At 31.8% G+C, this 25347-nt stretch overlaps 1 protein-coding gene across 13 annotated transcripts in view; it reads left to right on the top strand.

Moving 5' to 3' along the window:
* LOC122567085 (protein scalloped) overlaps positions 1-25347 on the top strand; it is a 325787-nt gene that overhangs the window by 166585 nt on the left and 133855 nt on the right. The window contains exon 2 of one of the 13 annotated variants that reach the window (XM_043725266.1): positions 6954-6962. The exons of the other annotated variants lie outside the window; for them this stretch is intronic. Within the exon in view, the coding sequence (XP_043581201.1) occupies positions 6954-6962 (9 nt within the window). The remainder of the gene's footprint in view (positions 1-6953; positions 6963-25347) is intronic. 13 annotated transcript variants of the gene reach the window in all.

Below are 25347 nucleotides of genomic sequence, written 5' to 3'. Positions count from 1 at the left end.
ATACATATATCTATTGCTGTACCTAAACAATTGCAACCATTTTTGGCATAAAGATGATATTTAATTGCTTGTTCACTTCAAAGTCAAAACGGATACTGGCCATAAATATGGGAAACCTGGATCTCGTAAGATCTAGAGTAGATCTCATGAGACCCAACCCGAATCGCATGAGACTTCATCTCGATGCATACTTCGAGGAAATTCTCATCGTGTATTGCCCGTATGACATTGTGCAAATGCTCATTCGTGTTCCGTTTTGGTACCGTTATATTTTTTTTACTTTTTATGTCCTAATTGAAATAATAGACCATATGTCATACGTTGGTAGATAAGATTTGGAAATTAAATGCGAATGTTCACATTCACGCGTAACAGTAAACAAATCGAAAGAGTGTTCTATAACAAAACATAATTCATCATCATCACTAATAATCACATACGTGTGTGCGTGTGTGCGTGTGTGCGTGTGAGTGTGTGTACATATGTACGTGCAGTTAATATTACATTAAATCCTATTTCAAATAGGACACATATTATACTATCGTCCTTAGAATTTCGGAACACCCGAGAAAACCGAAGTTTTATCATTTTCTTTCTGCCACCGTTAAATGAAATGATCTTTCTGCTATGAAATAATATGTGTACAATGTTTATAGATAATAAAATCTAATATAATTATTATAGGTAAGTATACCAATAGGTAATGTACTATTAATGTGACAATTAATGAGATGCTTCAAATAACACATCTTAACTTTGTAAAGAAAGTGAAACAGAATATTTTAACATAGGAAACGCTCCAAATCGTATTTATTTCATACTTTTAAATGTAGAACTTGAACATAAGTAATATGAACGTAAACTAGATTACAAGAAAACATGAGAACATAAACAGATAATTGATGAAATTTCACGATGTGTATAATTGGCATAAATTTACAAAATGTATTGTTTAAATTTGTATTACGTGCGCAGATAAAGGAGTTGTAAACAGTGACCTTTAATATTTTCTTCGCGATTCCGATCAATTGGAATTTCTTCAAAATTTGTTTACGCTGATTTTGGGTTAGATTCCTTCTAACATCTCAAAACGACTCAAGTCATTTGGTGCAATTTTTTTTTAAATTATTCTGTTTTAAATGGTGTACGAATACGAGTGGCATAGTTCTATACTAAATCTGTACAAAGTACAAAGTATACAGGGGTTTTTTTTTATAATAACGTTACTAAGTTAAGAGATTAAACAAGTTTAAGTTAAAAAAGTTAAGATATAAAAGCACGATAATTTTCAAATATTTCAATGTTCCTTGAAAAATGAAAAATGGTAACTAATTGGAGAGCAGTATGCGCGTTTCAGAGCATTTCAACAAAACAATATCAGAATAACAATAAATCAGCAGGTGTAGTGTGTTAAAATAAACGATATTACTCAAAATAAAAATTTGTCTGATAAGAAGAAAATATAAGTAGCGAATAACCGTATTTTAATATCAGCGAATGCGTTAAAAACAACCGCTTAAAATCACACCATGTATTACGTGTATTCAGTTCGTTACAGGTTAATCCGTTTATTCACAGAAAATTCGAAAACACTAAACGCAATTTCGTTCACGCGACTGTTGAATCGCGACACGGAATTATTCCGCGGATAAAACGCGAACGAAATTATAATGGAACGACGGTGTAGCGTTGATAATTTTTTTCCAGCAAAATATATGAACCGATAAATGTCATAAAGGAATGCAGCGGGCATTATTTAAACAGGTATATTACTTTATCTGCTAACCACCGATAACGAATGGAACGTGCCTCGTTATTACCCGGTCGAGTGTCTGCGTGAAAAGTTCTCTGACGGTTTAACAACACTTGTGTGTGACACACGGCTCGTTTGCTTATCTGGAACACGCGTTTTCGTTCGCCGGCCTAGCCACTCATTTTTTGATTGTGCACGTCTCCCGCGCGGTCATAATTGGATAAACGCACGCGAAAACACGCTAACCGACCGAACGCTCGCGAAACCACACGGCTCTACAGGGTGATCAAAAAGAACCAGTTGAATATTTAATTTCGTTCCGAAATGGATTGAAATGATTTAGAGGTAGGTTATGAGAATTTGTCATTTAACTGAGATTTAAGTAAGTTTACTTCTGTTAGATTGTGGCTTTACCGGGTTTTGTGGATTAATACTGATTTTTCTTCTATAAAGAATAATTTTTAAAGTTTTCAAGAAAGGATTGTTTTGATTTTACGAGGGGAAAAATTGTTTGTCGTTTATTATTAATGATAGAAATGCATTTTTGCTAGAGATTTTGTGAAAAATGCAATGCACCAACACTTAAGGTGAATTTTATCTGAAACGAACACATATATCGTTTAATTAGTTAATAATTTATGAAATAATTTATTATGTGGTGAACAAATTTTAATCAAAACTATAACTGCAAGCATTTGTAGAACGAGATAATATTTTCTAAAAATGATAAAACTTAACTTATGGTTTTAATTAAATCGATAATAATCTATTATAGTTGCGAACACGATTGTAAAAAATCGATTTAAAAAATTCAAATAATTCAGTGCTATCTTTCTCAAAATAGGAACATTTCCTAGAACAGGATAGAATAGGAATATTATAATATTCCTTGATAAATATTTTATTTTATACAATTACAATTTTATTCATCTCATCCTCAAAATATTATATCGTAAGGACTTAAAAATTTTTATTCTTAATAAATATAAGTATCCTCTAATAAATATTTTGTTCTATAAGTTGCAATTTTATTCTTATCTTTCTTTTTATTAATTATGAAAAGGGGGCAAAAATAGATGTTTTTCCGTATTAAATTAAAAAAGATTAAATGTACGAAATATGAAAGCACAAAATATCTCAAAATATCTGTTTTTTTTTTTTTAGACAGAAGGTATTTAAAAATTCAAATACAGTTCACGTATTCGAAAGCTACACAATACATTCAGATGCATTTCCATATTGTACGTCTTAAAATCGTCGAACTGCTTTTGTTGCAGATCATCTCGTACAATCATTCTAAGAAAAACAGTTGCTCGATTTCGGAAGAATTTTCAAGACCAAGATTGATCGAAATTCGCAAATTCGAAAACATTGAGGTTCGTTTATACGAATACCATTCTTACATTATATAATATATTTCTTCAATTAGGATTACATAATGCATGGAATTAGTGCATTTCAAAAGTGTAAAAATCGTATTACTCCAAATTCGATGAAGGAACTGAGAGAACCTAAATTTAACTGAGCAGGATTTAATATTTTCATAGAGTTTGTTGCATTAGCCAATTTTAAGCTATTATGTAATAAAATAAGAATACTATTCCCGAATCATATATTTATACAAATTGTCGATTAGGTTCACATAATGCACAGAAATAATAAATTTTATAAGTGAAATACTCATTACTCAAAGTTCAACGAAGAAGCTGAACTTAAATTTAACTGAACGGAACTGAATATTTCTAAAATTTCCAATTGTACCTATATCATCTTAGGTATAAATCTATTTTAAATTCGCAATTTCAGAATATTATTTTGACACAGCATATTCTAAGCTTTGAAAACATAGTAGGCACTTGGTACGAAAAATAAAAATATTTTATGTTACATGAACCGTATTATTCGTACTTCATAGCGTGAAATGTTAAGGTGCATACTCGTCAATAAACGTGTTCATAAACAATATTTGCGTACAATTTACTTACTTGGTTTGGATTAGATTTAGGGAACCTAATAAATGATTCAGAGAAGTATGTTTCACGAACATATTCACAAACATTATGCAAACTGTTCACTTACGCACTTCCGAACTTTCTTTTTAATATTTATCTATTCTATCTCTGTAAAAGGATGTCTGAGAGTATAGAATACAGCATAGAGAATATAGTATGGAATACAGAGTAAAGAACAGAATAACATTATACAATTACACAGGAAAAGAAAAACAAGATAAATAAAATTGTAATTTTGTGAAACAGAATATTTATTAGGATGTCATAAACAATTTCTATCTTAGAATTCTCTAGCAATATCATAGTATTATACACGTAAGGACAGAAAGTAAATTATTTCTAACTACCAATGAAAATGCAACTTCACTTATACACGTAATTCTTTGTTCATATTTCTAATTTCGTACATAAATGTCATTACAATATTTCTCAATTCGAAATAATTTTGATATAGATCTTAGCAGGCAATAATGTGGAAATACAACATTGAAAGTATCAAAAAAATGTTTAAATATAAAGTTGAAAAACTTACATTAAGAATAATTTTTATCAAATTTTGCGACTTTTCAGATAACTCATTCTGGTAGTCAGAAGTGAAACTCACAATATGGTGGAATATTGATAATGTAAAAATTAATCATACTGTTCTTGTTACTTTTCTTCATGCTCTCTCTTTTTTTTTTTTTTTTTTTTGAAGTTTCTAAATATTTTGTTATTCATAAAATATGGAATACACAAAAAATAGCACAATTGTAATATGTTGAAACTGTTTAAATATTAAATACATTTAACATTAATTTCAATATATATTGAAATTAACTACAACTTAAAACCAATCTAAAAATGTATATAGAAGTTGCAAGATACTTATTCGAAACGTATATTTGATAAAAAACTTAGTATACAGCCAGAATGGCTACCTTGAGCATATAATAAGTACTAAAAATCATCCCATTGAATTGAAGTTCAATCAATATAATGAATAGTTGAATTTATTAAAATACTATTTTCATCTCACGTTATGTAGACTCTAAATATTTTTACAACCAGTCGCTATTTCTCAATTACTTAATTTAATTAAATACACTGATATTAACACAAACTTAAGTAATAGACCATGGATTTTTATGTATTTATATCAGTTTCTAAGATGCAAGAATGCACAGAATGCACGTAATATGCATGAATATGTAAAATAGCCAAAGTAGAATACACTCTATAATATTTAATAAGTAAAGCAATTTCCTATTTAGATTACATTTTTTAACTATATTTATAAAGATATGCATTTTATAAATATATGAAATATCCGCAGTAAGCGGTAATTAGTAATATGTAGGTAATTAATATGTACATAAGTAATATGTACACTAGCAATATGTATATTAAGAATATATACACATAATCAATATCTAGTAACCAGTAATACGTACATAAAAGGTTTCTATGATAACTGTTCAAACATTTCCATGAACCACTGTACATCATGTAGTAAGCACGTGCAAAATTTCATGTGCTGCTACTGGAATCCTCGATCACCCTCATACGATCAGTAATCACAAGAAGGGAAAAATCATCGTTAAATTGTAAAACAAAAGTGAAACGATGGAAAAACGAACTCTCGAGGCAGAGAACAATCGAAAGCAGTTCGTGAATATAAAATGATCTGTGACTCGTTCGCATGAGTGGCTCGTCTATTCCGAAGGTTCTTTGTCCGAGTGTTCTTTATCGTACGTTCTTTGAACATTTTTCACGCAAAGTAGCGGCAGCTCGGTGATTTCTAGGCGCATGTCGCCGCGAATGGTGATTTATTATGCGCGAGACGCGGCGGTGCGCGAACCAAGCATAAAGACGAGCCACGGCGACGCGACGCTTTATTTCATTTTACGGCCACCCTTTGCCCGTTGCAACTTTATTGCGAAATTCATTTACACTGCATCATGGTGGCCCCTGCTGTTGCTCGACTAAAAGGGCATGAAGACCGCGATAATTAAAGCCGTGACGCGTCACCGCCCCATTAACTATCCTTTATGATCGTTTCTGTTTATTAACGAGCATCAAAAATTGGGAAAACATCGTGGCATCCATGTTTGAAACGTTCGGAAGATTCAGAATTTGAATTGATAATAAACCTCCTCCCATGGAGGATGTTTATATCGTTACGTTTCTTTTTAATCAGCTTTTTATTTGTTGTAAATTTTTATGTCAAAATCCAATTGCACCTTCGTTTTGCAAGGCAACTTGATTTTTTATTTATCTTATTTCTTTGTTTTTAGTGTATTTATGTAGTGCATTATTTACTGTATTTTAGTATATTCATTAAATGTGAATATGTATTTAATAATTGGTGAATTATTGGAACTATATCTCTTTTCTTGCAACATATCATTTTTCTCCCAGCTATACCTAACTAAAATGATGAATATCTGTTGCAAGTAATATTATCGTGTATTCGCTGTTATTGCATTGTTCTATTATAACAATACTGATTCGATGATGAACAATAATCTACAGTACTGGTAATAAGAGAACAGAAACCATAGAATGGATATGAAATTATCAATGTACGATGAAACTCACCCTCTTGCTCTTTGTTAGAAAGTAAGGCAGATTAAAATTTGATTGATTATAACTAAATTGTGGATTTTTATGAAATTTTCATAGCTTCACGTAAATGTATTTCATATTTTGTTTGTAAGTAAGGAAATTAAATCTATATAGAGATGTCTCGTCCACTGAATTTTGTAACGATTACTTTACCCTGGATATGTTATATGTTCTTAAATTTTACATATATTTTGTACACCTTTGCACGTTTAGACGTTACATAAATGAATAAAAATCCACAATCTAATTATATAATTACATCATAATTCATATTACAATCATAATTGCAGCTAAGAATTATGCTCATACTTCGCTAAGAAGTTCCATTATCTTTTGAGAATTTCCATTATTAAAATTTGTAAAAATTAAGTGAAATTTTATTATGAAAATTTCACTAACTTTTAACTCTTGAACAATATTTTTAGAAATAAACCATGAAAGAGTTACGATATAAAGTTCTCTAATTATGTTATATAAATTATGCATCTCTATTGTTTTAATTAATTTGAATCTTATATTTTTGTTTCAGGTAAGTAACACGAAATCAGCTGTAACATTAGAAATGTCTTGACATTTTCCAGACGATAGTGGTGAGTCCAATCTCAAAAATGACATATATAATAAACAAAGTATTTGGATTTTATAATATTCAAACAATTTTGTATTGCTATATATATTTGAATGCTATAATATTCAAGTATTTGTATATTAAAATGCGATTAACTCTGAACAATTCAGAAGAGGAAATATCTTTTATTATCGACTAAACATTTGCTGCATAAGACAGGATGGTTATATTAGACTTCATATGTGTATGCATTAAAAATATATCTGAGTATTCAATTAAAATATGAAAATATAAATATATGAACGCGTACAAAAGTATACAACTGTAATACGAGATGTGTTATAAGTACCTACATACATATAATAAAAATGAAATTTTCTGTTATTTAGATATACATAGTTACAATTTAAATTGAAATAAGTTTGAAGTATTTCTTACATATCCTTCGCCAGCACAAATTCATTTATAATGTGTCATATATTCCCGCTTAAGTCAAGACAAAATATATTCCTATCGAAATTTTGAATATCGAATGTTCTATAAAAATACATATTTCCATAAACTACTGCAGTCTGCTTACGTCCATAGTAATAAACAATCTACATTAGCAGTTAATTATTGGTTAATAATTGCTAATGGTTAATTGTTGTGCAATAGGGCCCTGGTTTGAAACCTATAAAATCTATAAAAATAGATATTGATTATAGAATCTTAAAATAAGTAAAAAATTCATATACCTGTTCAACGTTATAATATAAATTTCGCCTTTGCATATAACAACGTTCACTTCCTTTTCGTTTGTATCTACTATGTTTCTTGATTTCCGCTTTATTATAGGTATTCTATTTACTCTTATTTAAATCTAAATTTCGAATCAGGTTTTAATAACGTTAGAGTATTGCATCTACGTTATTCGTACGTTATTCATCGCAATGTACTTGAGCTCATCACTGCGTACCATTTGCTAACAGTCATCATTCCCGAAATGGTTCATCTAAAAAGACCCCGAAAGACAAGCAATTCGCGAAACGCGCTTCCAACCACCTGGAAGATCTATCCTCCTCCGTGCATCTGTTTTCGGACATGCAACAGCTCCCTTTATAAATGTTTGAACATGTAATAGGAGAGAAGTGTGGAGTTGAATCGAACTTCCTCGCGTAGCCTTCCGTTTCGTATCCGCTAACTGAATTAACCGGTCGCCGCGCCGTGCCGCGCCGCTTTACCGTTGCATCGTGTATATAACGTGAATTCGCGTGCGTTGTGCGAGCGCGTACACGCTGGTCGACGCGGATCCGCGCATATCTTGCATATGAACGCGGCCCTCCGGCCGCAATATATTACCGTGCGCGATGTCTCGTGCAATTTACGTACGATTATGCAGATGCGCTCAAAGCTCGCCCACGTATTCGCCCCGCGAGACCCGAAACATAGAACTGGGAAGAGGAGAAGTGAGATTGTGATTCGGGCATTAACGAATGGATACTACCCCTGGCAATAAGTTTTCAAGCAAATGAAATAGTAGCGATCTAATAGAAAATAGTAAAGTTTGTGAAACGTGACATTTTATGATATAAATGTGAGATACATGACAAAGCTGAATGAGTATTTGAATCAATTAGCAAAGTATAAGTTAAATAAGTCTGATATGAATTGATATATTATAGATATATGTATATTTGATATCTAACTGGAAACAGTATTTGTCAAACAGTATCCTGCACAAATACATGATAAATAGATCACGGATATTTGTAAAATTCTATATTTTTGTGAACATTATAAAAGATTTAAAGTCTAAATTGAAATTAGTTTTGTTTACCAAATATAATAACGTATATTATAGTCAGCAGGCGAAGACAATTAATAAAATAATAAATTAATTTAAAAAATAAATAATAAAATAATAAATTAATAAAAAGATATATATATAATGACGCATATTTTATTAATTAATTTCTTTCCTTTATTCTTTTCTTTATTAGTTTTCATAAAATTTAACTTCTCAGAAATTAGGATTTTTATATGCGTCAAATTGCAACGAATCTATATATTTCTTCTATATACGAAGGTATGTAGAAAATTGTCAAAATTGTCCTAAATAAAAATAGATTTCGTTTATTAATCAAGAACATAATATTATTATTGCAATATTGCACAAGCAGAAATATTTATTTAAAGAAGAATACAGTTTCTCTTTCTGTGAGCATCTGACTCATCACTCTTCGTTGAAAAGCAATCCGCGAAAGATTGCGTAAAATTGCACCATAATGTGGAAGATCACAGCTTGCAATTCCTCAGACAGAGTATGTTAACAGAGCACACTTTGAAATTGCGAAAGTATACCATTAAACTGTTTATTTTCTCACAATCTCATTTATCCCTATTCGTTTATGTCATAACATAATTGTAAATAGAAAATTGCATTGAATATTATATAATGCAAAAATTACTAGAAATTTAAAATGTTTCAATGTAGAAACACTTTCCCTTATTTAAATGTCTCGTTGCAAATGGAGGAAAAGATAAATAATACGAATTAAACGAATAAAATAAAATTGAAATATATTAAGTTGTTAAGTTAATATTTAAATGAAACATATCTAAAGTTCTATACAAATATGGTTGAACATGTATACGTCATTTAATCAGTGAACATCTGATATATATATACCTAATATATATATATATATTTATATATATATATATCACTTATAATGTTGAAATAACAATCTAAAACTTCGTTAAAGCAAACAGTGCCAACAACGAATAAATCGTTGATCAAACTGATCTCATTCTGGAAAGCACAGGTTGCTGTCGGACAAGAAAATGGAGCAGCGATTATCAGAATGACTTTTGCCAGATGGAAACTGGCCTTTTGACGTAGAAACACGGCCCGCGATTATAGGAAGGGAGCACGAGGGGAAAATACGAGCGTCTGTGTATACGTAAAGATAACGTCTGGTCTGTGTATACGTATAAGCATATAACCCATTAATCCGAGCGTGTCGCATTGATCTATCATTGTCCTGTATACCATGGTGATATACACATCTGAGCTTGATACATAATAGATCGCGAGCACAGCCTGCCACGACGCAAATAGTGGCTGCGAGCACTCTCGAATACACGCAGTTTGCTGTAGACACTATGTGCTTATGAAAAGTTACAAGGTTCGCTTGGATGAAATACTGCTGACTCCAATAAAATTGATTTTTGTTTTGCTTGGAATTTGTTTATGTCCAGATTATGTGCTTTGTAGATGTGGAGGATAGAGTATTCGGTTAACCTCTAGGCTTAAGATATATGTTACTATATATAATCGCAATCTGTAGGGAAAGTTGAGCAGACAACCTATGGTGAGACTTGTCACCTTGTATAGAGCAAGATACGAATCTCTAATGCAAATATCAACGTGCATCAATTTCTATGATATATCGATATAAGGAAAACCTGAAAAGCAGGGTAAAAGGTTATATCATTCTTATCTCTATAACTGATCAAAAAAAACTGGTAGTCATTTGGCAATTACTTTTCACCATATTGAAGATGTCAATGGAGATGTATTGCAAAACACGTACACTGTAGTAAATTATTAAGTTTCTTGTGTATACAAGTGTTTAGTATTGCTTTTGAAGATTCTCCAAAGTGCATTATAGCGTTTTAGTAAGCAGTAGGTAGGTTGCATGAAAATTGCTGCCGATTATTTCCGTATTCGTATTTAATCGTAAGTAGGAGGTTATATTAATGCGTTATGGCGCATAACGTTAATTGCAGTCATTATTACTAATAATTATTTATAACTATTAAATTGCATTTCGAACTTCACTGTTCATAAACTACCGTTTAATTTTTTTCCGATAACAATTAAAAACGAAGAACGACGAATAAAAAAGCTAAAACAAACGAACGTATAAGAACTAATAATGCAAATAACTTTCGCGTATAATGTTGTGGTAAATATGGTGTAAACCAGTTAAATAAAGATTATGAACAATGAATAAGATGTGACAGATGCATATAACTATACTGGTTGTAGATCTCAAAAACTTGATGATTTTCGATATTCGATTTTCAATATTACTATTATTAGTTTTGATCAGGCACAATGTCGTATAGTGTATATAGATTTTACTTAACACATGGGTCAACATCAGAGAAGGGAAAGATTTTATTTTATTGCTACTTCGAGTATTACGTTTGAACTTTTGAATTTTATTTTTGTTATTTTATGCCCATTATGAGGGCATTTAAGATAATAAATACAATTTTGTGTACACGATCTGTTTAATACATTAATAAAAAGTTGTAAACCTAGAGGTTTCGTATGAGTTTTCCACATTTTCTTCTTTCAAGGTTATTGAAACTTCCAATGAATGAAAATCTTCCAATTTAATCGGCCAACTGAATCTTTTAATTATTTTACTCATTGTTCAGATACCACAACGAAAGGGTTAAACAATGTCTCATTAAAACATTTAATAAGGGATTACTTGTTTTACACTATTACAATACTTAACATCAACATCCTAATCGACTAAATAAGATTTAAAAAATATTCAAATTTATTTCTCTTAAAATTACTACTTTCCCTAATAAAACAGAAAAGGATTCTATTTCATTGTTACTCTATATTTCAAGAATACGACTCCCCACCTTCTTACCAATCTCAGAATTTGATCAACAATTAATTTTACCGGCGAAGGCACGCTCTTTCATCATCTTGAAGCGCGCGTGCAGCGTGCCATTAATGCAACGTTCAATATTAATTATCATCGCTCGATGCGTCGACGAAGGACTGTATGCATCGAGCTGTTTCAAACAGAAACAGCTAGATCGAAATTAGTCTCGACGAATGAATATTTCATCGAGCCTCGACGGTTACTCGAAAATCGATAACTCATTAATAGCAAGTAAGAGGTACAAGTAAGAGGGGGAAGAAGACGTACATACGCCGTGGAAATTTTAGCGAGTTAGCTTTATCATTAATCACGAGTTTCGGTGTGAATTAGACTCAATTACACGGCCACGAGTAACCCCGTGCAAACCGAGTATCCATTAATCGAGTTACCTGCAACTTCAAACTTCGCGAGCGGCAAAGTTCGTCTACCATTAAAATCAGGAGTGGTTCAATTCCTCGCTGCTCGACTGGCTTCGACCAACTCTTTTCCTTTTTTTTTTTTTTTATACTCTTCTCGTTCTCTTTTTTTCTGTTCTTGGTTACGTTGATCAACGAACTTTGCCCTTTAAGTAGGACGCGAGTTGTCAGATTTGCGAGAGATGTGGGTCAGAAACGATTTGGTAATTGATGTTGGAAATCTTTTGTCAATAGCGAGAATTTGAAGAGATTTGAAAATGTTTAGTTTTGGGTTTTTTGTGTTATAATCCGAGACGACAGTCATTAGATATTACTGTCGCCTATTCTCATTATCTGCATATTTAAACCTACTCTTCAAATTTTCTTATATCGATCCTACTTTTCTTTCAAAAAACAGATATTTTTATTAACATTTTAAGGAAATGTTTGTACATAACATTTGAATCTGATAGACATATCACACACAATAATAATTTTTTCATTCTATCTTTGAGTTTAAAAAATTATTTAATCATAGAAAAATACAATTGGATCGTAAATTATGAAACAAGAGTCGGGCGATGCGAGGTCCGGGAGCCTCAACAATTCACAGATAGTTGTCGCATATTTAAATAAAACTTATGGAGCAAAATGGATTGGCACACGAGGACGGATCTTAAGGCCACCGCGATCACTGGACCTCATACCGCTCGACTTCTTTTTATGGATGAAGAAAAGATATGGTGAATTCGCACCCCATTACTAATCTTGAGGAGCTCCAACAACGCATTCAGCAATAAATATCCAAAATTACGGAAAGAGACATCAGGAATGTGTTGCGCGACTTCAGAAAGCGGATAAAAAAGTGCTTGGACTGCAATGGAGAACCGTTCGAACACTTGTTGTAATGTAAGTACTCCGAAACACTTGCTGAGAGAGTGAAATAATTCAGAGAACTTTTAGCTTCGATAACTTCCTAATGAATAACTTTAGGACATAAGTATGTTGGTACTTTTATGTAGAATACAAGGAACTGCATCAGTTGGTGCAGTCAAAAATATAGGCTTTCATTTAAAACAAAGTGCAGTTGCATTTTTCTGATGCACCGATGTACAAAAGTTTGTAGCGGCACTCGACAGCAAACTATGACCGGACAACGGTAGAGCAGTAGTTAGCGCCGTTGGTTACGAACGTTCCAGACCAGGTTCAAATCCCGGCACTCGTAGTCCAATTTTTTCTCCACGATTCCTAACTGGGAAGACAGAAATCCTATACACCAGCAGCAGTACCTCACAGCGACCTATACGCCAGCAGGTAGCAGTATCATGACGACGGACCCAACATCACCTCAAGTTCATAAAATTAGTTGCATATTATGCACCGCCTGATACAATTTAGCTTTCACTTATGACATCTTCTTCTATTCCTAACCGTTTAGGAAATACAATCTGTTCCAGTTACTTGGGAAATCCTGTATATATTTTGTTTTAGTTATTCATTGATTAATAGTGATACTAAATCGGTATTATGCACATGTCGTAAATGTTACATATATAGGTTAGGAAATGTACATAATATACATAATATGCACAATATACATAATTGTTATGATTAACTATACTACTTTAACTCTTACGAATAGTTTTAACGAACTTTTCTTAGCTGGCGGCAATAAATCCCGCTGATTTTGTTTTTTCACAGATATGACCAACACACGTTTAACGGACGCACAGAAAAGAACGTATATTAATTTGATCAGCACGTGTTTATAACTTATCCAGAGCGGTCGTGATTTGAAATGAAATTCCTGTACTATTATAGCCTTTTTTTATCTTAAAGTCCTGTGCCTCGAAGAATCAAGGCATCCTCTCTGGATTAAAGGGTTTAGATAAAGATATTTTCGGCATCCTTCTTTGGTCCGAAAAAAGGCTGGTACACGCGAGTTAGCCGCGGGATTCAGGTTTTGTAAATGATGCTCATAGTTCATTCGCAGTCTCACCCAAGAACTGATCGTAATGCCGCAAACCGCTGATTCTTGTGGCTCACGCGTGTACGTCTACGCGTACGATATAGTACGTTTAGACTGTTTAGATCAAGCGAACGAATGCTCGTTCTTCCCCACTTTAATAAAATTGTCGTCTAAACTAGCATTCGAATCGGAAGTCGAATATCTGAATGCTCTATAAAACTGCATTTATATAATTGATTGATATTATAATTTCTTCAGCAAACATCGTTGTCACGAAGTCGAGTGAAGACTGACCTGGGAATAACTATTGAGCATTCTAGCCCTTCGCGGTCGAGGACTTTTTCAGTCGGGCCAAGTAGCAGCTCGACATGATTTAGCGCATATGTGACGCGTGTGTTACAGGTAGCGTAAAATGTTTTTATACACAAATTAACTTACAAAAACATTATATTCTAATAATTTATCTATATTTACATTTTTGAAAATATGCTTTTGTAATATTAATTTCTGTATTTTTTTGTATGATAATTTATAAATTATTCACCAAGATGCATCCTTGGTTTGGCCAAAATTCTTCCTTGGTGACATTATGTCAAATTCAGTGTAATGGCAGTGTCCTCCCCCTATCATTTTTGCGACATAATTGTTTCTCTCAGTTGTTACTTGATTTATTAGCTCGGCGGCAAAGATATGTTTAAAAATGTTGTTCAACATTTGAGGATATTTGCGGCCCTGCAGGTTTTTCGCCGGCTATAAATTTTATTCTCGGTGGTGTTTTGCTAGATTCTTCACAAACTGTCCACTTTGAATTATTAGAATCATGTGTGGCATCGCTGCCTCTTTTGGATTCACTATCTATTATTGTAATTTTTTGATTTCTTGTACCTAATATTGTGCCACTGACTCCATCGCTGTTTTTATTTTCTCTATCATTAATTCTTTTATGAATACAATTGATCTCATTTCTCAACAGTTCAACATCAAATTCATCTTCATCTGAGCTGTTACGTCACGTGAGAGATCATTGACACTAGATAAACACTAACGAGTGCTCTTGCTCTATGTTCTTCCTCGTTTGATTTAAATATACCTTTATATTATTGGACAAAATGACAGCCCTTCCAACATTTTTATCTATTTTCACTATATAGGATGTTTCGTTTATTTTAGATTGCTTAATATTTTAATTACTTTCATCGATACAAAAAATGTGTCAGGATACGATGTTGGTTGGTTAAAAACGTCGAAAACTATGATTCATGTTTTTTGCCTTAATGAAATCTTTCGCTATCTTTCAAGGTCATTAACATTGTCCATTTCTTCCTTTTTAAAAGAACTACATATTTTTTTATGCATCAACCGATATAGTTCTTTATTTTCTACAAGAATGTATTAAGGTAAATGCACGTAAAAATCATCAGTTTGGAAGTTTAATTTTAATTTTAACTTTAACTTTATTGAATTTACCTGTGAAACATAAAGAGAACATGAACTTAGGAATACATACTGTTTTGAAAGTGAAATCTTCCCTTGTCCTTCATACGATAAGTCTGTATCTTTATACATACAGTATCTTTCAAATTGATCATTTTTAAACACAAGTACCTTATTTTCATAGGAAATAGTAACCTGGAAGGGAAAATTCATGAATCACAATATTCGGCATTTTTAATTAATTTTAATTTTGTCCTGACACGGCTTTTTGTTTTGATAAACGACTATATTAATAAATACGAAGATGAAAATGATTGGCACCAATTTTCCAAATATAATGTAAATACATGTTGTTAACATATTTTTTCGTCTAACTTGCACCTCCAGATTAGTGCAACACCATAATACACGCTGAAGAATCGCTGAAAGCAAAATCGAAATATTTGCAAACAGAACAGTGTATGTATTTTGTAATATATTTCTGTTGACGAATACGCATGATATCGCAGTTTTTACTCTGCTGTATGATTTTATATAGGTTTCCCCGTAACAAACCATACATTTTTGATAAATCTATTTTTAATTCTAATATTGTGAATACTGCGAAAAGTCGAGACCTATCGAAATATCGAAACTACTAAGTGGATAGAGAGATCGTAAACAAGAAATTGCTACGTGGATGGGGACACGGTATATATCAAGGTTTCGTTTTACTTGACGGTGGTCTGAAAGAACAAGATTTAGTAACGATAACCACAAAGTGTTATATGTTATGCGGTTACACGTGTGCGAAGGAATATAATAGAGGAACGTCGGGGGAGCATGAAATGCATGTGACAAATCGCGAAAAGCGTTGATCGAATATCATGCATTACTGACATCGTGAAAGGAGAGGATCGTGTATCGAACGAAAGTGATTTTACGCGACAAAAGCAAATCGAGGATGTGGAATACATATATAAATTATTCGTATTTCATTTCACTCTTCCAAGATTATCCGATAATTTCTCCTGATAATTATGGCGAGTATAAACATAAATATAATTACTTATTTGTAAATTCAACTAGTTATTATGAAAAGCTTTATTTCTATTTTTAGAAATGGAAGAAAAAATATATAATATACATATTTTCAGATTTGTTTCAAAATTTTCCAATATGATTACGTTAGTTGTGCTCATTACCGTACTATTGAGATTCCAAGATTGAAACTGGACGCGAAACTTTAAATTGTATTTGTTTGTAAATTTTGTTGATTAAATAGTAATTACGAAACTATAGTTAGTTGCGATAAAGGATTTGAGAATGGAATATAGAATAAAGAATATGTGATATATACGTATCAAGTGTAAATTTGTAAATAAAGAAACATGAATCTTTTTCTCCATATCTTCGAATTTCTAGACGTTTGTGAAAGATGGAAAATAGGCTTACAAGTTTCAATGGGGATTTTATAAAATGGACGTATATTTAAAATACATACGCAATACGATATAAATACATATACTATTGAACAAAATTCGAAAATAAAACGTACGGTTTCTTGACAAATTTTCAAATTTTATTAATATATATTTTATTGAAAAATGCAACCTTTTATGTTTTCTAACACGATTCCTATGTTTCTTTTATCAGCATTTTTCATTTCCTAGCGAAAATATGAAAAAACCACGCTAGATCTCCATTCTTTGAATATTTTCAATTTTCTCAGTATTCTGAAATTTCAACGATATTTGAAAACTTTCACGAGCATCTACGTAATATGTACTTGATATATCGTTTCTATGAAGGAAAAGCGGAATCGGTGATCATGAGTCGTCGGCGTGGAATATTTCCGCGCCGAAAAAAGCGATGCATCGCGCGTATCGTTTCCCTTTCCGAAGGATTTCGAGGAACAAGGCTTGCGTATCGCCGGATGCGTCGCATTAAGACGAATTAACGTCGTTTATTTAGAAGGAAAAAGCGGAAGGATAATGGCTGACTGCTTGGTATAATGAGTGACGCGATAATAACTTGCATTCTCTTAAGAATCCTGAAATAATAGTTCCTCTCGCGTCCAGATGCCGACGGCTAATTTCTCCAGGCATTGGTTTACGATTTTTCGTTATACTTCGCGAAAAAACAAATCTTTTTTCACTATATATTTAGAAGATACGTATGAAAATAGAATTTCTTAAGATAATTCGATGTGTTCCCTTGTTTGTAGTTAATTTTAGATCGATAATACTTTGAGCGCGGATTTTTATGCATTTATGAAAGATATTAATAAACTTAATATGCATAATCTAATATAATTTCAAGAACTCTGTACGATCGAACGGCGAATGCATTTCATTATTTTAAGACTATCTGATAATTTCTCCTAATAATTATTACATTGTAAACAGAGAAATGTTTACTCGTATGGCATTGTATATAAACTCGACTAATTATATTATGAAAAGCGTTATTTTTATAATTTTTCTATTTCATATTATACAATATTTATGTAGGTATACATTTATTTCACTTTGAAACATGTGGCACTGAGTACAGAACGGATTTTCCGTTTTATTCGATATAGTTTTTATTTGAAAACATAATTTAAAATACATTTAAAAAAAATTATAAGCGATATAAATTAAGTTAAATGTGATACAAGGACTAAGTAAAGTTAAATTATTAAAGTTAACTGTTATGAAAAGTTTTACTTCTATTTTTTTTTTAAATAAAACTCTATAATACTTATCTTTCATGTTTCTATAATGTTTATCTTAGTAGTATATAAAACAGATTTTTAATTTTTATCTCGAATAAAAATTACAAGCTATATTCGATTCGATGATTTAATAATCCCCAAAACCTTCTAGAGTCGAACAGCGAATATGTATACTACGAAGAAGCAGCAAAGCAGAGTAAAGCATACTGGGGGGATGAGATTAGTCAGAAATAGCTTAATTAAAGGTAAAATAGTTATTAAAGCGGCCGAGAGTTGTCAGCGAGAGAGTATCGTTTAAAGAGTAGCCGCGGAGGGTGAGGGGTTGGTGACTGCGAAGCTCGCTCATTAACGCGCTTATTAAGATCGCTCGACGATTAATTTCAAGCCGTGCGGAGTTATTCACGGCGGAAAGACAACAGAATTTCTCGTGTCGTAGCCTCATGCTCGTGGATGGTAATAATTTCTCACGGACTGCGTGCATCCGTGTGTGCATTACCTGCACGATGCTCGGCCTACGCGAAACGCTTTTGCCACCCAATATATACGAGCCATTGTCTCGGGAATCATTATTGTTGTGCAATGCTGAAATTACGGGCGGATCCTTCGCTTTGTGTGTGATACAACTCTCACGGGGATATCGAGAGATGTACAGGATCGTGCAAAAGTTTTGGTCCACCTACCAAATTAAATTTGGTTACATTTTTTTCTCATTTCTATCACATATATCTATAAGTATACAGTAGCTCGCGAAAGTATTTGAATATTTATAGACAACTTTTATGGATATAGTACAGCTGTTGTATGAAACATTTTCAAATTTCATGATTTCTTTTGAAAGTAAACTGCGGATTTTTATGCGAATTCATATTCATACTTGAATACAATTAAAAGACTAGCACCTGGACAAAGGTTTGTTTTATCCACTAAATATTACAACGAGTAGATACAGTACTTTGAAAATTATATATATATATTCGTACTTGTTCGTTATTGCACTTTCATATCTTTAAATTTTGTCATATATACATAAAAATTCGCAATCTAGTTATCAGATACAAATATCACAATTATATTGGTGAAATATTACATGAATCTGGAAATGCTCATAGAAATTGCCAACATACGCTTTGCAAAAGTCATTAAAGAATTTGAAGAATCAATTATTTACTACATTGACACAATATAATAATATAATATAAGACACAATATTTATTGAGATCATTCTCAGCACTAATTACATGTTGTAAGATCATTATCTTCGTTTTTCATACGTTACAACGTAAACACAAGATTATATAAGTATATAAGACCTTGTGTCTTCTCTTCTTTCATATAACAAATTAAAGTTAAGACATCTACCAAACTGATCATTTTTCAATATAAATAGGTTAATACTTTCTATGCGGAATATCGGGATGAATCGATTAATGTATTAATTCCATTTAGTTATATAGTTCCATTTAAAAGAATAAAGTTGACTTTAAATCTCCTCCCCCGTTACTGAATCTGCGAAAAAGTAACTTTCACCATATGATGTCCTGCTTCGAACCGAACAACCTTTGTTAAAACATTTTTTTGATAACTTCTTCATAAGATATTCTATCGTCTCCAATTAAACGAAACATCCTGTATGTAAAATATATATTTATTAATATTTTTATTTTTATTTATAATTAGTTGTCATTTTGAAATCATTATCGTAAATGACCCAAGACTTTTGTACCATACTGTATATACAACATATAGAGTATGTATGTATATATATATATATATATGAAGAGAGAGAGAGAAAGAGAGAGAGAGAGGCTAGTTCTCTTAACTCGTACCATGTCGACGATTGGCAAATTGTTTATCATAATGATAATAATTTCTTGACTCGATAGAGGCCATTGTTGTCGGATCTCCTAGCGCGCGATAACTTTTCTTTTGGATTCTTAGTGCATGGAGTGGTTGTTGTTAAAGTGAAACGTCGATTGTCTGGTCTAACAACTGGACGAAAGGTTTCTGATAAATGGAGTTTTTGGAGTGAGATTGATACGAGGGAAATGATAGAATAGGAGAGGTGGATTGGGTAATAGTTATGTGATTATTTCCAATATTCTGTTTTGAAAAATAAAACTACTAACTGCGTCAAAATAGCGGTATGTAGCTTTCTTCTTTTCACAATTACTAAATATGATATTAAAATGTAATGAATTTATATATAGTTTTCTCTTTTTTATGGTTATTAAAAACATGTAAGGATTTTTGACAAAATTGATATTTATAAACATTAATTGAAATTAGCGCACTTGATATACAAGAACATATAAAAAAAAAATAAAATATTCAAAATTTTCAAAAGTAAAGATATGAATTTGCATCAACATTTGCAATCTAATGATTACATATACTTATTTTACTTTCATCATATTGCTGCTAGAGATAATTATTCATATGTAGTATGTATATTTAAATACACATCAAAAATTAATCTTTATAGTTTTAATCAATTGGACTAGTCTAATAAATTTAAATTATATCTTTGTAAATGATAAACTGTGTAGAAGATAAAATATTTGTTTTCATCTTTTCAAGGTGTGTTTTATAGAGTTTTGGCGATTTTGACTTTAAAACAATAGTTCAAACTTCAATGGGAACACCCTCGGGTACGAAGAAATTTCTTTATCTGCTCTGAGTAAAATATGAGATATACATATATGTATATATATATATAGAAATATGCATTTGTTATAATATGTGATGAACAATATACGTGTTAAAATGCCTTTAATATTTATTACGATATCAGAAGAAATCACTTCTAGTCTTTTAAAAATGTGATTGAAATATCATAGTAAGGTATTGTAAAAAAAGAGTAATTAGGCAAAAGAAATACAAACAGTTAAATATATTATATAATAGATACAAAATGTGCTTTGCAGTAGAAATTTTAGTTCAACCCACTATCGTAACTTTGCGTTAGATATCTTTAAGAAATCCTAAAATCTCTTTCAACTCAAAAATAACGTAAAAGTCTTATTAGAATGAAAGTTTGGTACAAAACAGCCGTATAAACCTACGCATCTCTCCAATCTTAAGCACATTTTTCCAAGAAATGGCAAAGCAAACATATCCATCAGACGCGAACAGCACCGCTTGCGCGTGTCATTAACGTCGCGTATATACTCGCGACATCGTGAGACACATAAGTCGTCTCTAAAATAGACACACGCTTGGAGGCTCTGTCTCTAGCCCGTTATCTATTTCTGGTAAGGGTCTGTAAAACGCTCGAAGCCGGATCCTGGAAGCGGCTGCGAACAAATCTCGCCTGTACGACCTTTTCGTACGTAACGTTGCTATAGCCTGACAGAAATTCGTTCGGGATTTACTGTGTTGTCAATTCGCGGCGCATAAACGTCGCCACGGAAAAATGAAATGCTGATCCCTTTAGCGATTCATTAACGACAATACATTATAGCTCACGGCGTTCTATCGACTGCATTACTGACATTTCTATGCGGGGAGAAAGGTGTATCGATGTCAGTATAAATCACCGCATGAACTGCAGGCATAAACATATCCACGTGATCGCGTACACTTAGACGAGGAATCGTTCTCCGTCTTGTTTCCTTGCTGCTGTGGTTCTCGTTGTTACCGATGTTGGTGATTCGATCGACTCGACCCACGTGAAAACGTCGTCTGTCGGATCGAAAATCGTGTACGATATGTTTGCTTTGTGGCGAAGAGAGATACAGTTCGTTTAACTCTTTAGAGCACACAATCTTAAGATAAAAAAGATTCTAGTTGTAGAAATCTTATTTAAAAACAGCTGCTCCAGATGAGTTACAGTGGTTATAAAGAATATTTGTACATACTCTTAATGTTTTCCAATAAAGCATTTCTTCATAAGATTTCACATATCATCTTCATGCTATTAAATTTTTCTAATCGCATGATATTTAATGATGATGATGAAAATGATAGTTGGACTTCATTAATTAGTACATATGTACATAAATGCTATAATAAATACAATGGTGTACAAATACTTTCTCGGCCACTGTATGAATACGTACTGACCAAATTATATATATTAAACGTGTGTTATATTTGCTATATTTATATTATATATATTTGTTATATTTATCAAAACAAAAAACTGTGCGCTTCGAGTTATTTTAATATCTTAAAGTGGAATGAAATATATATATACATACATAAGTATAAGTATTAAAAGGGTGGAATATTTTTCGTATGAACACTTACCATAGAACATTTTTATATATAGAGAATGTTTCGTTTAATGCAAAATATGACTTTTCAGCCATATGTAGCTATGTAACAAAAGATGTTTTGAACCAAAATTTATCGATATCAAGTATACAGCGAATAATGATAATACAAATTTCGAAAATAACTTAATTATTACTAATCGTAAATTTCTTTTGATAATCTATAGTTGCATATAAAATAAATAAAGTTATGAGAGTAGTCTCTTATTTTTATGTTTTATTTCTTTTGTCAAATTATTTTATTTTCATTTAATATGTGTAAGTAGTAAATATTAACTGTCTTATTAATATTATCAATGTTTAAAAACTTTGTAACAAAGACTTAAACATATTTCTTTATAATTACAAGAAATTCTCGTATAATTGATAAATATTTTATTTTCTATCAATTTATGTAAAGTTTTCTATTTTGATCAATAATGATATGTATATTGTATCTAAATATGTTTATGCAAGTAATTTGCGAAACAAATACACAATCAGTCACGAATACACAACTATTATAATAACAAAAATAAACAATATACTTAAAACAAATCTTTTATGAATAGTATTTAATTGATTCTCATAAAGAGGAATTTCAGTGCTGAAATTAACATGGATTCGCGAGTAAATACATGTTGAAATCGATTCGATTATTTGTTGCTCTCAGGTTACAAATCGATCGAAAACGACATTGGGGCCAGTTTGTATGTGATCGCGTAAATTCAGAAATAGAATCGGACAGGCAACAGCCTGTTCCCCAAGATAGGTCAATAAAGCGTCTCGTTAATATCAAGGAAACACGTACGTCCCGGTAAGTTTGACAGTAATAACTGACAATAGCGACGCTTACCGGCGACGTTTAACGACACATCGAAGCACGAAGGGACGATCGCGACGAGAGACACAGCAACGATATTCACCGTGCCACCGAAGCTGCCCTAATTACCTGATTTAATTACCGCGACGGAATTACCGGTCGTTTCCGTGCCAGCCGGCACAATCGTGACACCCGTTACATATCTACGTGACTGTAACCGAACTAACGTGAAATCGAGATACTCGAACAGTTACATATGTATATATCGAGCCTCGGTAATCCGACCCTCTATCATTCGAAAACCTCATTGGGATTACAATTTTGTTTCTGAACTATGTACACATGTACTTACATATTATTTCATGACTAGAAAAGTATTTTTATTTTTATCATTTCATATGCGGATAGTAGAATATTCCGTGTTCACTCTTACAATGTTCATGTGCGGACGATAGAAGAATCCGACAACAATTTCAAATATTATGCAACTTTTAGTGGTATCTGGTACATTTCACAAAATCGCTAAAAAGGCAAAGGTAGCCCGCGGCATGTTTAAGACGTGCAAGATATTCCGCGTATAATGTATTAGATGTTTCAAAGTTCCTGACTTTGAAATAATTCTTGAATATTTTTAAAAGGTTTGAAGTTTTTAATGCATCGAAAGAATTGTACTTTCACTGTACTTTGATTTCTTTGCATTAAGATAAGAAAACATTTCATTGTTCAAAATACAACATTTTGTAAGATTATAGAACTATTCGGCAAACCCTATAAGGCTACAATTCATTGGAAAATGTGGTAAATCTGAGGGACCATTAAAAAATAACTAAAACTTTCGAAAATTATTGTCTTATTCGATACCTTGAATTCTAAAGAATCTATGTATATTATATTTGATGGCAATGTTCATATATGTCGTTACCATTTTCACGGTCAACAGGTTAGAATGGGCGAAGTAGGAAGTAGGTTAATTGATGAATTTATTCGAATAAGATAAGTTACGATAATAATTGACAGGTTAGGAAAGGTATCTGTGTTACTGTATTCTTTTTTCTCCAAATTCATCATAAATATAATCAAATGGATTATGCGTAGCAACTCATAAAGATAAGTAGATTGTATTAATTTATAACAGACGTTATCAAAATTTATGTTAACTTACAATATATCTGCATTGATTTATTTATACCAACAATACGAAGTATTATTTATAACAGATATTTCGCTCTTCCCGATTCATGACACTGTACTGTATTCTATAAATACGTCTGATTATGAGTCGCGTCCTGACTAGAAGGGTGGTTTCTCAGGGTTAAGGACCAGAAATGAAAAAAATACACTTGAGTCTGCTGTACGAGCATTATTCTTCTTGTCCATAAATTTGATTTGATTATGTTCAAAAACAGTTTCTTGTTTCTTCTGGAAAACATACTTTTTCGAGTTGAAACGCTTTCCTCGCAAGTGTATGACATATATCATTTTTAATGAAGAACAATACTCTATTACCCTTTATTTATCACAACCAGAAGAATAATCTACTATCTACAGAGTCAAAATCAATGTAAATAGTATGAAATCCGATAATCGATATTCTTAAGACTACACAAACCACCTTTTGCGACGAATAATGTCGAGCAATGTCTCTAGCTTTTTCCTCGTCATTTATAACTTATCCAAACTATAATATTTTACCAAATGTCCTAATGGACAAATTGTAAAATGATCTATTTAAAAATAAAAAAAAAAATAATAATTTATAACTTATAAATTTAAGGCTGATTGTCCGTCTTTGAGGCGCGGTGTAAATGCCGGTGAGCAATCATATATATATATATATATATATATATATATATATATATATAAATGCACACACATATATACGTATTTACTTACATATGTATACTACATACATAATGCGTGGCAGAAGATACAGCAGACGCTTGGATTTGATGGTGAGTCACCGCATGACATTTGAACCCCACCAGAACCCAATCATTTCATGATATATTCAGCGATTCTCAACCAAACTTTTTTTATCTTTATAATCAAATTTCATTACATTTTTCTTTCAATTAATCGTTAGACCGCGAACTTTTATTCATTTATCGAAAATTTAAATGTGATATATATAAAATGTCACTATATGATATTTAACA

The sequence above is a fragment of the Bombus pyrosoma genome, linkage group LG4 (genome assembly GCF_014825855.1).
Source record: "Bombus pyrosoma isolate SC7728 linkage group LG4, ASM1482585v1, whole genome shotgun sequence".
In the NCBI taxonomy this organism is placed as follows: Eukaryota; Metazoa; Arthropoda; class Insecta; order Hymenoptera; family Apidae; genus Bombus; species Bombus pyrosoma.
This window is presented reverse-complemented; position numbering and strand designations above follow the sequence as displayed.